We start from the raw sequence: 14,705 nt of genomic DNA on the forward strand, positions 1-14,705 counted from the left end.
TGAGCACAGCCCACACAAGCAACATCCAACAACAAAATGAGAAATGCAAATCCCCAGTGTAGAAGGATTCTGCCCTATTCAGAGGAAAGATCCGAAACAAAACCTCCAATCAGCATGATCACCGTTGATACTGACCAGTCCCCACCAGAGGGCGTCAGCATAGGTCCCAAACTCTTTCGTCTCTTTCCCGTCCTCATCTTTCTCCAGCACGTCCTTCTCCACCAGATAAACCAGGAATGAGGAGAGAATAAGGGTCAAGAACCCGATGTACCAGGCAGTGATGAGCTCCTAAGAGGGAACAGAAGGCCATAAGCGAAAGGAAAACACTCAACCAGACCAGGAGAGTCCAAGTTTAAGCTAATTAAATTAAGCTGAGGAAGATTCTCGGCCATCCAGGTAGAGTCAGATTGAAGAAGCCGCTTGGATAAGCAACGAAACATTCAAACTAATTAATTCACCCTGACCAGTAAGGGTTGTCCCAAGAGTTTGAGTTGCTTTGGGCCAGAACCTGAGAAAGTCTCCTCTCCTTTAACTTTATCTTTATTAGACTTATATACCGCCCTTCTCCCGTAGGACGCAGGGCGGTTCACAAGGTTTTTTAAAATAACAATACAACAATTACAACAATTAAGAACAGTTAAAATAATTACATTTAGACCTTGAATAAATATAAAACCCCTATTAAACTCCAATTAAAACCCCAATTAATACTCTCAGTCCAGGCCAGAAAGCTCAAAGAGCCAAGTCTTCAGGTCCCGGCGGAATGAGCGAAGGTCAGGGACAGTCCTGAGCTCCACGGGCAGCTGGTTCCAAAGGGCCGGCGCACCCACAGAGAAGGCCCTCCCCCTGGGTATTGTCCGCCAGCAATCTTTTATCGGCGGCACCCTGAGAAGACCCTCCCTGTGGGAGCGCACAGGACGAAGGGAGCTTGATGCCGGCAGCAGGTGTTCCCTCAGATATCCTGGACCCAAGCCATTTAGGGCTTTATAGGTCATCACCAGCACCTTGAATCTCACCCGGAGGGCAACCGGAAGCCAATGCAGCTCGCGGAGCAGAGGTGTTACATGGGAGTATCGGGAAACCCCCATCACAACCTGCGCGGCTGCATTCTGCACCAGCTGAAGCCTCCGAGTGGTCCTCAAGGGCAGCCCCCATGTAGAGAGCGTTGGAGTAGTCCAATCGGGAGGTCACGAGCGCATGAGTGACTGTGCGCAGGGCATCCTCACAAGTCTTCTCATCTACACAGTTGTTGATGCTTCTCATTCTCTTTTGCATGACTAGAGATTATCTCTTTTTTTGTAAAGTTTTTATTAACATTTTTTCATACAATTCAATAGTATTTATTCAACAAGCGTGTTGTCTGAGCTTATCGTTCATTCACTAATACAAATGTTCATTCCTAATCCTTTATTAGGAGGGTAATGAAAGAAAACAAGCAAGCTCAGAGAGCACCAAGGACCCCTCATTTCAACCCTGAGCTCCAAATATCCCCTTCTATCATTTCCCTTCGTACTTTGCTGTGTGCACAAATAGCTGATCCCAGAAGCTTCCAGGTGCCACCCCTGCGGTCCATACGCAGCATCCTCAGGATCTGGAGGAAGCGGAGACTCCTCAGAGATGTAGCCAGGACATTGCCTTGGTTGCCAACAGCGACCACTGGGACAGAGGCAATCAGTACAAAGATATCTGGGGAGAGAGATCGAAAACAAATCTTGACCAAAGAAAAGATGAAGATCCAGGAGTCATTTGTGGGGCTAGAAAATCTAGATCAGGGGTCTTCCAACTCAGCCCTTTCGTGACTTGTGGACTTCAACTCCCAGAATTCCTCAGCCAGGCCCGCTGGATGAGGAATTCTGGGAGTTGAAGTCCACAAGTCATAAAAGGGCCAGGTTTGAAGACCCCAGATCTAGATGGTATCCACAGGGAACAATGACAAATAGGCTTTCTACACGTCTTCGGGAAACTTAAAAATAAAATATGTTTCAGGTTCATTTGGTTTCCTTGTTTGCAGCTTTATCTGCATAAGTCATTTTAGGATGACGATAACATCAACTACACATCTTCAAGACTTCATCAATATCGACTTATGGCTGTCTATTTAAGGGCAGAGGAGATTAGCAAAAAGTCAGTGACAGCCTAAACTGGGTGGCCGAACAGGATTTTGTACGCTTTTGCAGAATCAATTCGACAGACCAAACTGAACTCTGACGGGAAGCGATTCAGCTCAACCCGACGAATCATATCACCAATGTGAACCGAAGTGGCTTCGCTTTTCACACGGCAAATTGGAGCGAAGGAAGCCCAAGACGGCGTTGTCCTTTTTGGCAGCTGCGGCACACCGCTAGCACCTGGAACAACCAAATATCATTGGATTTCAAGTGGGAATCCCATTTTTCCCCCCCCTAAGATCAGAGCTGGTGTGATTATTAAGCTGCTAGACTTGAAAGGAAGGGCAGGGTGTTTAAAATTGAGTCCAAACACAGCTCTGGAACCTCATGGGCGGCTTTGTTATTATTATTATTATTTGTTATTATTATTGTTATTATTATTATTTGTTGTTATTATTATTATTTGTTATTATTATTATTATTTGTTGTTATTATTATTATTTGTTGTTGTTATTATTATTATTATTATTATTATTATTATTATTATTATTATTATTATTATTATTATTATTATTATTATTATTATTATTAGAGCCTTGGTGGAGCAGTGGGCTAATGCCTCCTTAAGTAACACCAGCTGCCTGCAATTAGTGCAGGTTCGCATCCCACCAGGCTCAAGGTTGACTCAGCCTTCCATCCTTCCGAGGTAGGTAAAATGAGGACCCAGATTGTTGGGGGCAATTAAGCTGACTTTGTAATAATGCCGCTTGGGGTGTGTGTGAAAGCCCTAATAAGCAGGCATATACATAGAATGAAGGCTACTGCTAAGCTTGTAAGCCGCCCTGAGTCTTTGGAGAAGGGCGGGATATAAATGGAATTAAAATAAATAAATAATAAATAAATAAATCTCCCTTCAATGACTGGGGGAAATATTTATTTTACTAAACAAGTAAAGCTCCTCACCCACCACCCGCTACGACAAAAGCATGAGAATTGTACATTATAAATGCCTTGAACTGTTTCAGAAATTACATATCTTTCTACTAAAGTTATAACTGAACTATTTATTTTTCTATTGTTTACCTATGCCAGGGTTGGTCACGAAAGGCCAGGTCCACCTGTGGAGGGGTCAGTGAAACTGGTGTATTGCTACTCAAGTATATGCACAGGAACTTTCTCAACTCATGTTTAGCACGTATTGGAGTTAGATATGGGTCAATACAATTCAAGGGGGGGTTGGACTTAGTTCACTTGTGCCTACCTAGGGATTCTAGGCTGATCCCTCTTTTAACTCCGCCCCCAGGTTATGCCACTCCTTTTCCTATAACTACATTCTTTATCATCCAATTTCAACGCCTTTACTTCTAATGCGTTTGTTCATTGCAGAACCCCTACATTTCTTTGGTTGCAAACTCCACATATTCCTATTGTGTAGAACTATGTTCCTTTTTTTTTACAGAGTTCGAACTCTCTTTGATATTTTTTTAAGCTTTCTGTTCTGTTTTTGTTCTGCCCCATTTTTCCCCCCCACCTTTTTGCTTGTATATTTTTGGCTGGCCTTCTGGACTCTCCTGTTCCAAAGAATGGCTCTAGCTGAAGGGAGAAAGGAATGCCTCTCGTGACTCAGTTTTTCCTGCTATGATCTCTTTTTTTCCATTTTTCTCCTTCTCCGTGTGGCTGTGGTGGTGTTTATTCTGTCCATTGTTTAGTTTTATTCCTGGACTTTGGGCTCTGTTGATTCTCTGTCTTCTATTCTCCCCCTAATCTGCCTGCCCAATGTGGGAGCTTGATTGGCAGCTGCTGTTTGATGGGCAGATGGGTTGTCCTGATGATGGGGGAGGGCCGAGAAGGGAGGAACAGGTGTTTATCATCACCTTGGGTAGTTTTGTCTTTCCACACCACCAAACAGGGTTCTTGTTGTGATATACAATGCTATGTACATGTCATCTTCAGTTGGAGAAAAGTTAGTATACAAATCACACTGAAGAAATAAACACTTATCTCATTAGACCTGGGAGAGAGAGATAGATAGATAGATAGATAGATAGATAGATAGATAGATAGATAGATAGATAGATAGATAGATAGATGATAGACAGACAGACATAGACATATATATAGATAGATATAGATAGATATAAATATAGATATAGAGATATATAGAGAGATATAGATAGACAGAGAGAAAGAGATAGACAGATATAGAGAGATAGATAGATATAGAGAGATATAGATATAGATAGATAGATATAGATATAAAGATATAGACAGATAGAGAGATACAGATATAGATAGATAGATAGATAGATAGATAGATAGATAGATAGATAGATAGATAGATGATAGACAGACAGACATAGACAGACAGACATAGACAGATAGATAGATAGATAGAGATAGAGATAGACAGAGAGAAAGAGAGACAGATATAGATAGATAGATAAATATAGAGAAATATAGATAGATAGATAGATAGATAGATAGATAGATAGATAGATAGATAGATGATAGACAGACAGACATAGACATATATATAGATAGAGATAGATAGATATAAATATAAATATAGATATATATAGAGATATAGATATAGATAGACAGAAAGAGATAGACATAGATAGATATAGATAGATATAGAGATAGATAGATAAATAGATAGATATAAAGATATAGACAGAGAGAAAGATAGACAGATAGAGATAGATAGATAGATAGAGATAGATAGACAGATAGATAGATAGATGATAGACACAGACATAGACATATATAGAGAGATAGATAGATAGATAGATAGATAGATAGATAGATATAAATATAGATAGAGATATAGATAGAGATATAGATATAGATAGACAGAGAGAAAGATAGACAGATATACAGTAGATAGATAGATAGATAGATAGATAGATAGGTAGGGAGAGAGAGAGAGAGAGAGAGAGAGAGAGAGAGAGAGAGAGAGAGACAGACAGATAGAGAGAGAGAGAGAGAGAAAGATAGACATAGATATAAAGAGAGAGAGAGACAGAGATAGATAGATAGATAGATAGATAGATAGATAGATAGATAGATAGATAGATAGATAGAAATTATAATTCAACTTGGGCCGTCCTTGAGTGCCATCTAGTGGCAACATGGCCATCAAGCATCCGAGCCACAACTGAATGCTTCTATTTATATACCGGCCTTTAAAATACACTGTTTTCACATGGTTTTCTACCTCAAATGCACTTTGTGCTAACTTTTCTAGTTAAGAGTGATGGATGGCGGGGGTTCATTACCGCAATAGAGTCTATTTTGGTGTTCCTGAGCAAGAAGAAAGCTGCGGCTGATTTATTTTCCACTCCTGTTCGGAAAAGAAGCAGGGACATCTAAAGCGTCACAGGCTTACCCAACATACAGAGAGGCTTTCTGGCGAATTTCAGTCTCCCACGCCATCCCTTGTAGCGACAGCAGCAGCCAGCTGCCCAGATCCTTAAGGCAAATTCTGCTCCGAAGATGAAAATGGCAAAGGTTTCCTATCAGAAAGAACATGGAGGGGGGGGGGGAAGAAACCCTGCAATAACAAAATTTTGAGAGGAGTCTATCGCTCGATAAAACAACTCTAGGTGCTCAAAATAAATTATTTGGATAAAGAGAATCTTGCTGGAAGCGGAACATTTCACAAATGGGTCCATCCAAGCCACTGCCTAGAGTTGGTGGGGGCGGTAGCCCCACAGAAAAGTATTTTTGTTTGATTTTTATCCTGCCTTTATTATTGCTTATATGTACATATTAGAAGGCCATGAACAGATCTACTATTCCTTCCTCTTCCTACTGTCCTCACAACAACAACCCTGTGAGGTGGGTTGGGCTGAGAGAGAGTGACTGGCCCAAAGTCAGCCAGCTGGCTTTCATGCCTAAGGTGGGACTAGAACTCACACTCTCCTGGTGATTGGTCCAAAGTCAGCCAGCTGCCTTTCATGCCTAAGCTGGGACTAGAACTCACAGTCTCCTGGTGATTGGCCCAAAGTCAGCCAGCTACCTTTCATGCCTAAGGTGGGACTAGAACTCACAGTCTCCTGGTGATTGGTCCAAAGTCAGCCAGCTGCCTTTCATGCCCAAGGTGGGACTAGAACTCACACTCTCCTGGTGATTGGTCCAAAGTCAGCCAGCTGGTTTACATGCCCAAGGTGGGACTAGAACTCACACTCTCCTGGTGATTGGCCCAAAGTCAGCCAGCTGGCTTACATGCCATGGTGGGACTAGAACCTACGCTCTCCTGGTGATTGGCCCATAGCCAGCTGCCTTTCAAGCCTAAGGTGGGACTAGAACTCGCCCTCTCCTAGTGATCGGCCCAAAATCAGCCAGCTGGCTTTCATTGCTAAGGCTGGACTAGATCTCAAAGTCTCTTAGTGATTGGCCCAAGTCACCCAGATGGCTTTCATGCCTAAGGTGACACTAGAACTCATAATTACTTGACTCCTAAGCCAGCATCTTCACCACTACACCAAACTGGCTCTAGAACCGTGCCCCCACCCCCATTTTGGGCGCCAGGGACTGATTCTGTGGAAGGCTTTTTATCCCACAAACTGGGGGAGGGCTGTGGTTTTGCCTACTGCCTGGTTCTTGCATATGCATGGATAGGGCTATGCTCACTTGTGCCACCTGCTTAATGGCAGGCCAGCAACCAGTGGCCCAGGGGGGGGGGGGTTGGGGACCCCTGCTCTAAAAGATCCCAAATTGGGGGAAGACCTTTTCAAAGCAAATTCAACTATGTTGAGGATTCCCAACACGGCCAGAATAATAATAATAATAATAATAATAATAATAATAATAATAATAATAATAATAATAATAATAATAATAATATTGGAAGGGACTTTGGAGGTCATCTAGTCCAACCCCCTGCTCAGGCAGGAAACCCTATACCATTTCAGACAAATGGCTGGCCAGTCTCTTCTTAAAAACTTCCAGTGTTGGAGCATTCACAGCTTCTGGAGGCAGGTTGTTCTACTGGTAAATTGTTCTAACTGTCAGGAAGTTTCTCCTTAGTTCTAGGTTGCTTCTCTCCTTGATTAGTTTCCATCCGTTGCTTCTTGTCCTGCCTTCGGGTGCTTTGGAGAATGGCTTGACTCCCTCTTCTTTTCGCATGTGCTTAGTAACATCACATGCAAGTACTTAAGGCGCAGTGATGTGGTTTTGGACCCCTTGCCTCTTCTTGCCCCCTTCTGCAGAGACTTATGCTAAGATCACTTGTTCCCAGACTTTGCTGGAGCCCACAAGCCTACCATGAATAAAATAAATCTATTTTGCTTTGGAAACTAAAATTATGGGAAAGGTTGAAAGATTCCGGCCCTTATATGTTCTATTCCAAGGTTTGAAAAAGTCACGGGAAGAGTCACAGACCCCAGCAGAAGTGGTCCAGTCTCAAAAGAGCCCATTTCAAGGAGTTAAAGCTAGGATAGCCCATTCCAACAATGGAATCCTTCCAGGAAAAATTCCTGTAAGGTTGAATTGACTGATTCTGACGTCACAGCATCTCCAGTAAGGTTGGGGTGCTGGTTCCAATAACGGAGCTTTTCCATCAAGATTGGAACAAGTCTTTTAGAGTCAGGACGTTTAGATTTTGATATATTTTGCCCACTTCTGCAGGAAAGCAAGGATGTTCCTTACTTCAAGAAACACTGCTAAGTCCAGGGCTGTCTGTTCTAATGCAATAGCTCTCCAAGGGCATGAACAGAGGTGACCGTTCGATCTTATTGACTGGAGAGGCTAGGGGAGTGAAGAGTGGACCTTTGGCAGTTACAGAGTGGCCCCCGCCAGCTCTTTTCTTCTTAAAATGTCCAATTAACCCCCAATTTCATTAATAGAGGAGGCTGTCCACGGGGTCTTGATGACACAGCCAATGTCCGTTAGATGGGGGTGCTTCTTTTGGCAAAGCTACACGGCCAATATTAGAGGCTGCTCGCTCGTGCAAATTTGCCCATTCACGCAAAGGTTTTACGCATGGTTCTTTATCATCTACAGCACTCAATACCCTCTAGGGCTTGGAACGTCTTGGAAAAGAATGATCCATTAAAACAGTGCTTAATCAATGCATTCCTGCAGCAGAAACATTTGCATCGTTTTATCCTCTAGCTAGCCATTTCGAATTGCTCTTTGCCGCCTACACTAGATTATAAAATCTTCCAATTAAGCCTTGGCAAGATTGACTGGCTTTGAGTTTTACCAGAATAACAGAGTTGGAAAGGTCTGTCGCCCCAGCCCTAAGCCTTCGGTCCCGTCCATGAGCAACCTGCATCAATACCCGTGCAGGGTAAGGTTGCCGCGCCCGTCTGTGCCTCCCCAAGCATTTTTTACTAACCTGCCTTTCAGCTGCATTCCATTTCTCCATTCGCTTCTCAGCCTTCGCCGTGTGTTTGTGGGACTATCGGTAAAAAAAAAAAAAGTTCCATCAGACATTCTAACTTCTCGTGAGATCTCAAGAAGTTAGAAAGTCTGATGGAACTTTTTTTTTTACCCATAGTCCCACAAACACGCGGCAAAGGCTGAGAAGCGAACGGCGAAACAGAATGCAGCTGAAAGGCAGGTTAGTAAAAAAAAAACTCTTGGGGGAGGTGAGGGCACCTGGACGGAGGAGGGCACGGCAACCTTACCCTGCATGGTGGGGGGAGGGCGGGGCACGTGCCCTTCCTGTGCCAGGCCTGCAGCCCCGGGGTGGCTGTGCTGAGCAGGGTGTTGAGGTGGGGGCTGGCAGGCTGACCAAAGCGGCAGGTGGAGTGCCGGAGGCTCGGGGAGGGAGGACGCTGAAGTGGGCGGTCGGGCCACTGGCAAGAGCAACGTGGCTGAGCGGAAAGCGGCCTTTGAACAAGTGGGGCAGGTAAGGAAGTAAATCCCTGTTTCCCACAGAAATTGCCTTTCTTTCCTTACCTGACCCCCAGCTCCGTGCCGTTTCTCCTTCTCAATCCGCCGCCGCTGCCGCGTGCAAGGGAACAAAGGGTTTTTTGGGGAAAAAAGGTCAATCAATCAATTCCAGCTTTGTGATCTTTCACGAGAAGTTGGAATTGATTGAATGACCTTTTTTCTTTCCCCCCAAAAAATCTTCGTTTCCTTGCAAACGGCGGCGGTGGCGGATTGCGAAGGAGCAACGGCACAGGGCTGGAAGTCAGGTAAGGAAAGAAAGGCAATTTCTGGGAGGGGGGGAAACGAGGATTTCTTTCCTTACCTGCCCCCACTTGTTCCACGCCCGCTTTCGCCTGAGCCGCATTGCAGCAGCATTGGGTGCAATATGAGAGGTGGCAAACAGCCGTGCCATGCCGAAACCGGCCGATTGCCGTCTCCTGCGCAATGCCGCGGCCATGAGGCCGCAGAACAAACCAGGCGGCGGTAAGAAACCGGTATAAGCCCACCTATGCTTACCAAAAGCAACAGCCAATATCCAGAAGCTTTTTCGTATTCTCCGAAAGTGGTCAGCACTGCTAAAATCAAGCATCCCAGCACTATCAGAAATCTGGAGGGAGACAGAAGAGGGAAACGAAATATTGTCAGGTGTTCTTTCTTGTCAGGAATTCTCTAAAAAGTGTTGAGGCAGAAGGAGAGAGAAAGAGAGAGCTTTTATTCTGAGCTTAAGATTGTCATAAGACAGGGGTCTTCAAACTCGGCCCTTTTATGACTTGTGGACTTCAACTCCCAGAATTCCTCAGCCAGGCACGCCAGGTTTATATTTAAAAAACAATCAATAACAATTAGTTTCCAGAATTTTTCTCTTCTTTTTCACCATATTCAAGCATATTAATTGAACTGTTGTTATTCAGGGATTACCTGCATGCATGGTCCTCTATTTAAAAAAAGGTAAAGGTTCCCCCGCACATGCGTGCTAGTCGTTTCCAACTCTAGGGGCCGGTGCTCATCTCCGTTTCAAAGCCGAAGAGCCAGCACTTGTCCGAGGACGTCTCCATGGTCATGTGGCCGGCATGACTAGACGCCAAAGGCGCACGGAACGCTGTTACCTTCCCACCAGAGTGGTCCCTATTTTTCTACTTGCATTTTGACGTGCTTTCAAACTGCTAGGTTGGCAGAAGCTGGGACGAGTAACAGGCGCTCACTCTGCTACGCGGCACTCGGGATTCGACCCGCCAAACTGCCGACCTTCTGATCGACAAGCTCAGCGTCCTAACCCACTGAGTCACCGCATCCCTCTATTTACAACCATTTATTTAATGTGCAAATGTTGACAATTAAGGTGATTATGTAAAAAATAATAATAAAACATTCTTACTAGTTAAGATTTTCATTACACTTAAGCATTTAAGTCTTTTTCCTCATACAGGCCATCCCAACACTTTTACATTTCTCATATCTAAAAAAAACAGAAAAAAGAAAAAGAAAAAGAAATAAGAAGATAGTATACTACTTAAAATACTGTACATATCCCTCTTAGACTAATGTACATTTATATCCAGAATTTTTCACTTCTTTTTCACCATTTTCAAGCATATTAAATGAAGGGATTGCCTGTATGCATGGTCCTCTATTTGCAACCATTCATTTAATGACTGTTTGAAGTTACTATAGTGCTGAAAAATGTGATTTATGACTGGTCATTGCATTTGTGACCCTCATACCATCTCCATGGTCACATGTTCGTGACCTAGGCCTGGGGTAGGCAATCTTGGCTCTTTTGTGACTCGTGGACTTCAACTCCCAGAATTCCTGAGCCAGTCATGCTGAGGGGAAAGGGAGAGGTTTCCAAGCTGAACCATGCTGGCTCAGAAATTCTGGGAGTTGAAGTCCATGAGTCATAAAAGAGCCAAGGTTGTCTACCCCTGGCCTAGGCCTAGGCTACTTTATGACTCGTGGACTTCGACTCCCAGAATTCCTGAGCCAGCCATGCTGAAGGGAAAGGGAGAGGTTTCCAAGCTGAGCCATGCTGGCTCAGGAATTCTGGGAGTTGAAGTCCATGAGTCATAAAAGAGCCAAGGTTGTCTACCGCTGGCCTAGGCCTAGGCCGCTTTATGACTGGTGGACTTTGACTCCCAGAATTTATTTATTTTATTTTATTTATTTTATTAGATTTATATACCATCCTTTTCCCGTAGGACTCAGGGCGGTTTACAGGGTGTTTAAAACGGCACTACAAAAATTAAAAACAATTAAAAACAATTAAATTTAGTCCCTGAAATAAAAATATAAAACCCCACTTAAAACTCTCAGCCTGGGCCAGAAATGCTGAAGGGAAAAGGGAGAGGTTTCCAAGCTGAACCATGCTGGCTCAGGAATTCTGGGAGTTGAAGTCCACGAGTCATAAAAGAGCCAAGGTTGCTTACCCTTGGCAACTGTTCGCATTTATGACAGTTGCAGTGTCCTGGGGTCTCACGATCACTATTGAAACTTTCCCTGTTAAGTTTCTGATAAGCAAAGTCGATGGGAAAACTGGAAGGGATGGTTGCAAATCACCACCCCATCATGTCTCCCTTAACGAACAGAGCAAACAAGGTCGTAAAATCGCAGGCAGTCTTATAATGCTTCTGCTTAATGAGCATGCCACTTAATGATGAATTTTGCAATCCCGATTGCAGTCCTAAGTCGGGGACTGCCTTGCAGATCAATTCGGGTCTTTTTTAATTGGCTCATAATCCTATAATTTTTAAGTTATGAGCAGGCCTGGATCTCATTAATTAGAAAGAAATATTAAGGTTTTCATGCACGAAAGGGAGGAACAGAGTATGAAACTAAAAGACTGGGAAGCATCCTTTATACTTTCCCAAAGATGTTTTTTCACGAGGCCTGCTTATTTTTCTTTGAAAACATTTCGCTTCTCACCCAAGAAGCTTCTTCAGCTCTGACTGGAGGGTGGGGAATGGAAGAATTTATTTATTGGAAAGATTCCCCACCCTCCAGTCAGATCTGAAGAAGCTTCTTGGGTGAGAAGCGAAACGTCTTCAAAGGAAAACAAGAAAGTCCAGTTTGCCTCGTGAAAAAGCATCTCTGGGATAACTGTGACCAGGGCTTTTTTTCTCATAGAACGCTCAGAACGGAGTTCCGGAACCTTTTTTGGATGTAACCTTGTAGGGTAGGCAAGGCGGGTTGTATGACATGTGTGAGTTCCGGCACCTTTTTCTTTTACAAAAAAAGCACTGACTGTGACCAGGATGACTGAGAATCTCCATAGACATCCTTATGCCCGCTTTATTCTTATTTCATACAGATTCATTTTAAAAAGAAATGATTCTCTTTAGCCACAGGGAGGCAGCAAACCGCCATGTTCAGATCAGAATCATTTTAGCTGTTTGGGTTCTGTCCAAAACCTTGGAAAGTTATTTATTGTTAATGTGATAAGAGTACCCCTATTTATCATATTTAATTAAATTTGATGTGATAAGACTATCCTTATTTATCATATTTAATTGCACATTTAAATGAAATCAAATTGAGTGTGGGCTCAGCCAAAGACAGTTTTCTAAAAGTCACCCCTGTGCTGGGTAATATTTCAAATAAGCTTTTGAAGCCGATTTTGGAGAATAGGAAAGGAGAAATTTTATATTGTGGTGTTTTTTTTTCTTCTAAAAGGGTGAGGGAGATGTTTTATAGTTTCCCTCCCTCTAGGAATAGTTACAAAAGATGCTGTGAAACCTCTAGGACACAACAGTAAATATATAAAAATGAATGTAATAATTTTGTTTTGGGCCAGTGAGGAAAAATAGGTTGATAAGCTAAAACAGCATGCACATAAGGGAAATCTAGAGTCTATTAAATTTTTGCTTGTAAGTCAGGATTATTTTTTTTTCTTTCCTTTTTTGCCCCCCCCCCCCAGTATATCTATACAATGCCTTCCATCTGTTATGACATAGACAAAAAGCAAACTGGCCCATGGGCAAAAGTTTAATAGACTTTAATAAATCAGCGACTGTTATATAAACTTGCAACTTCCATCTCTTAGAGAGCGCAAAGGTGGATTTCAGAAAGAATTCTGTTCTCTCTCTCTCTCTCTCTCTCTCTCACACACACACACACACACACAAACACACACACACACACACACACACAGAGAGAGAGAGAGAGAGAGAGAGAGAGAGAGAGAGAGAGGGAGGGAGGGAGAGAGAGAGAGAGATTTGCCAGCTGTACCCTGAAATGTACATCAGGAAGGAGATATTCTAAATTATTCTCTTCCTTTCCAAACATCAAGGTGAAACTTTTCTTTCTTCCAACCATGACAGCAGCCATTAAAATTTGCTTTATGACTTGGTGAAATTGCTTCATTGAGTAATGACCAGGACAGGGGTCATTTTTTATCTGTGTGCCATTTCCAGAAATGCCTTCACATGCAAATGTTAGAATTTTTCAGCTGGTGGACAGAGCTTTGGAGAGCCTACATACTGCATGTAGATGAGTAAATAAACTATTGTTGGGAGGGGTTTGTGTGTCTATGGGTGCTTATGTGGGCCCTTGTGAATCAGTTCTGGTGACCATACGGACAGGTCCCTCCAGTTTTCTGGCAGCATTTTCAGAAATGCTTTGCCCATGCCTTCTTCTGGCCCAAAGTCCTCCAGCAGGTTTCACGTCTAAAGTGGGACTAGAACTCACAATCTCTGGGTTTCTAATCCAGTGCCTTTAACCACTACTGTTGTCTAGTTCTCATGCAGTGCTGCATTTTAGTGGGTAGGTTCATTCTTCTCACTAAGTCGCAAGATGTTTGTTTTTTCTTGGCTAAATGCTTGAGCGTTAACAACTAACCACTACTTCAGAGCTGAAGAAGCTTCTTGGATGAGAAGCAAAACATCTTCAAAGTAAAACAAGAAAATCCACTTGCCTCTTGAAAAAGCACCTTTGGGACAACCATGGATGACTGAGAATCTCCATAGACATTAACCACTATTTAGTTGTGTGTATGTGTGGTCTGATGTATGTATGTATGTACGTGTGCATGTGTGTGCATCTATCTATCTGTCTGTCTGTCTGTCTATCTATCCATCTATCCAGCTATCAATCTATCTATCGATCTATTGATCGATCTATCATCTATCTGAGAAAGAGAGAGACAGAGAGGGAGAAAGTTTGCATAGATGAAAGACAAGTTCAAAAATATATAAAGAAAAGAGAGAAAAAGGAAAAAGTGCAGAAAACAATAAAGTTAAATAAAGGGGAAATAAAGATAACTAAAGAAGCAACCTCTGCCTTTTTTTACAGTAATTACAAACAAACCCATTATCCCTCTGCCCTTCTTAACTGTGCAATAATCTCTTCATCCCTTTATTTAATCCGTTTTCAGTCATCAAATCCAGAAATCACCATTTCACTTATTTCCATTTTCAGCAAAAACCTATAAAAGGTTTCCAGTCTTTTATAAAAGGTATTTATCATTTTGTCCTTGACCAAACAGGTCAGCTTTTACCATCTTTTCAAAGACAGCCATCTTCACAAACCACTCCTTAGTGGTGGGCATTTCAATATTTCTCCGTCTTCCTGTGTCTAACAATACTGCTGCAATTATCACGTATAAAAGAATCTACCTATTTAAGTGTTCTTCCTGGGCCATGATAGCTTGTACAACAGATCACAGTCAAATAAACAAATGAAAGAAAAAACCATATTGGCTCATAAATAAATCAGCGCCTGTAA

At 42.7% G+C, this 14,705-nt stretch overlaps 1 protein-coding gene across 1 annotated transcript in view; it reads right to left on the reverse strand.

Moving 5' to 3' along the window:
• Positions 1–14,705, reverse strand: part of KCNQ3 (potassium voltage-gated channel subfamily Q member 3) — a gene marked incomplete at its 5' end in the record, with an annotated part of 187,036 nt that overhangs the window by 22,368 nt on the left and 149,963 nt on the right. Inside the window, 4 exons of the mRNA XM_083360344.1 lie at positions 136–288; positions 1,514–1,686; positions 5,497–5,623; positions 9,507–9,597. Of these exons, the coding sequence (XP_083216470.1) occupies positions 136–288; positions 1,514–1,686; positions 5,497–5,623; positions 9,507–9,597 (544 nt within the window). The remainder of the gene's footprint in view (positions 1–135; positions 289–1,513; positions 1,687–5,496; positions 5,624–9,506; positions 9,598–14,705) is intronic.

Source organism: Vipera ursinii (genome assembly GCF_947247035.1).
Source record: "Vipera ursinii genome assembly, chromosome: 3".
NCBI lineage: Eukaryota > Metazoa > Chordata > Lepidosauria > Squamata > Viperidae > Vipera > Vipera ursinii.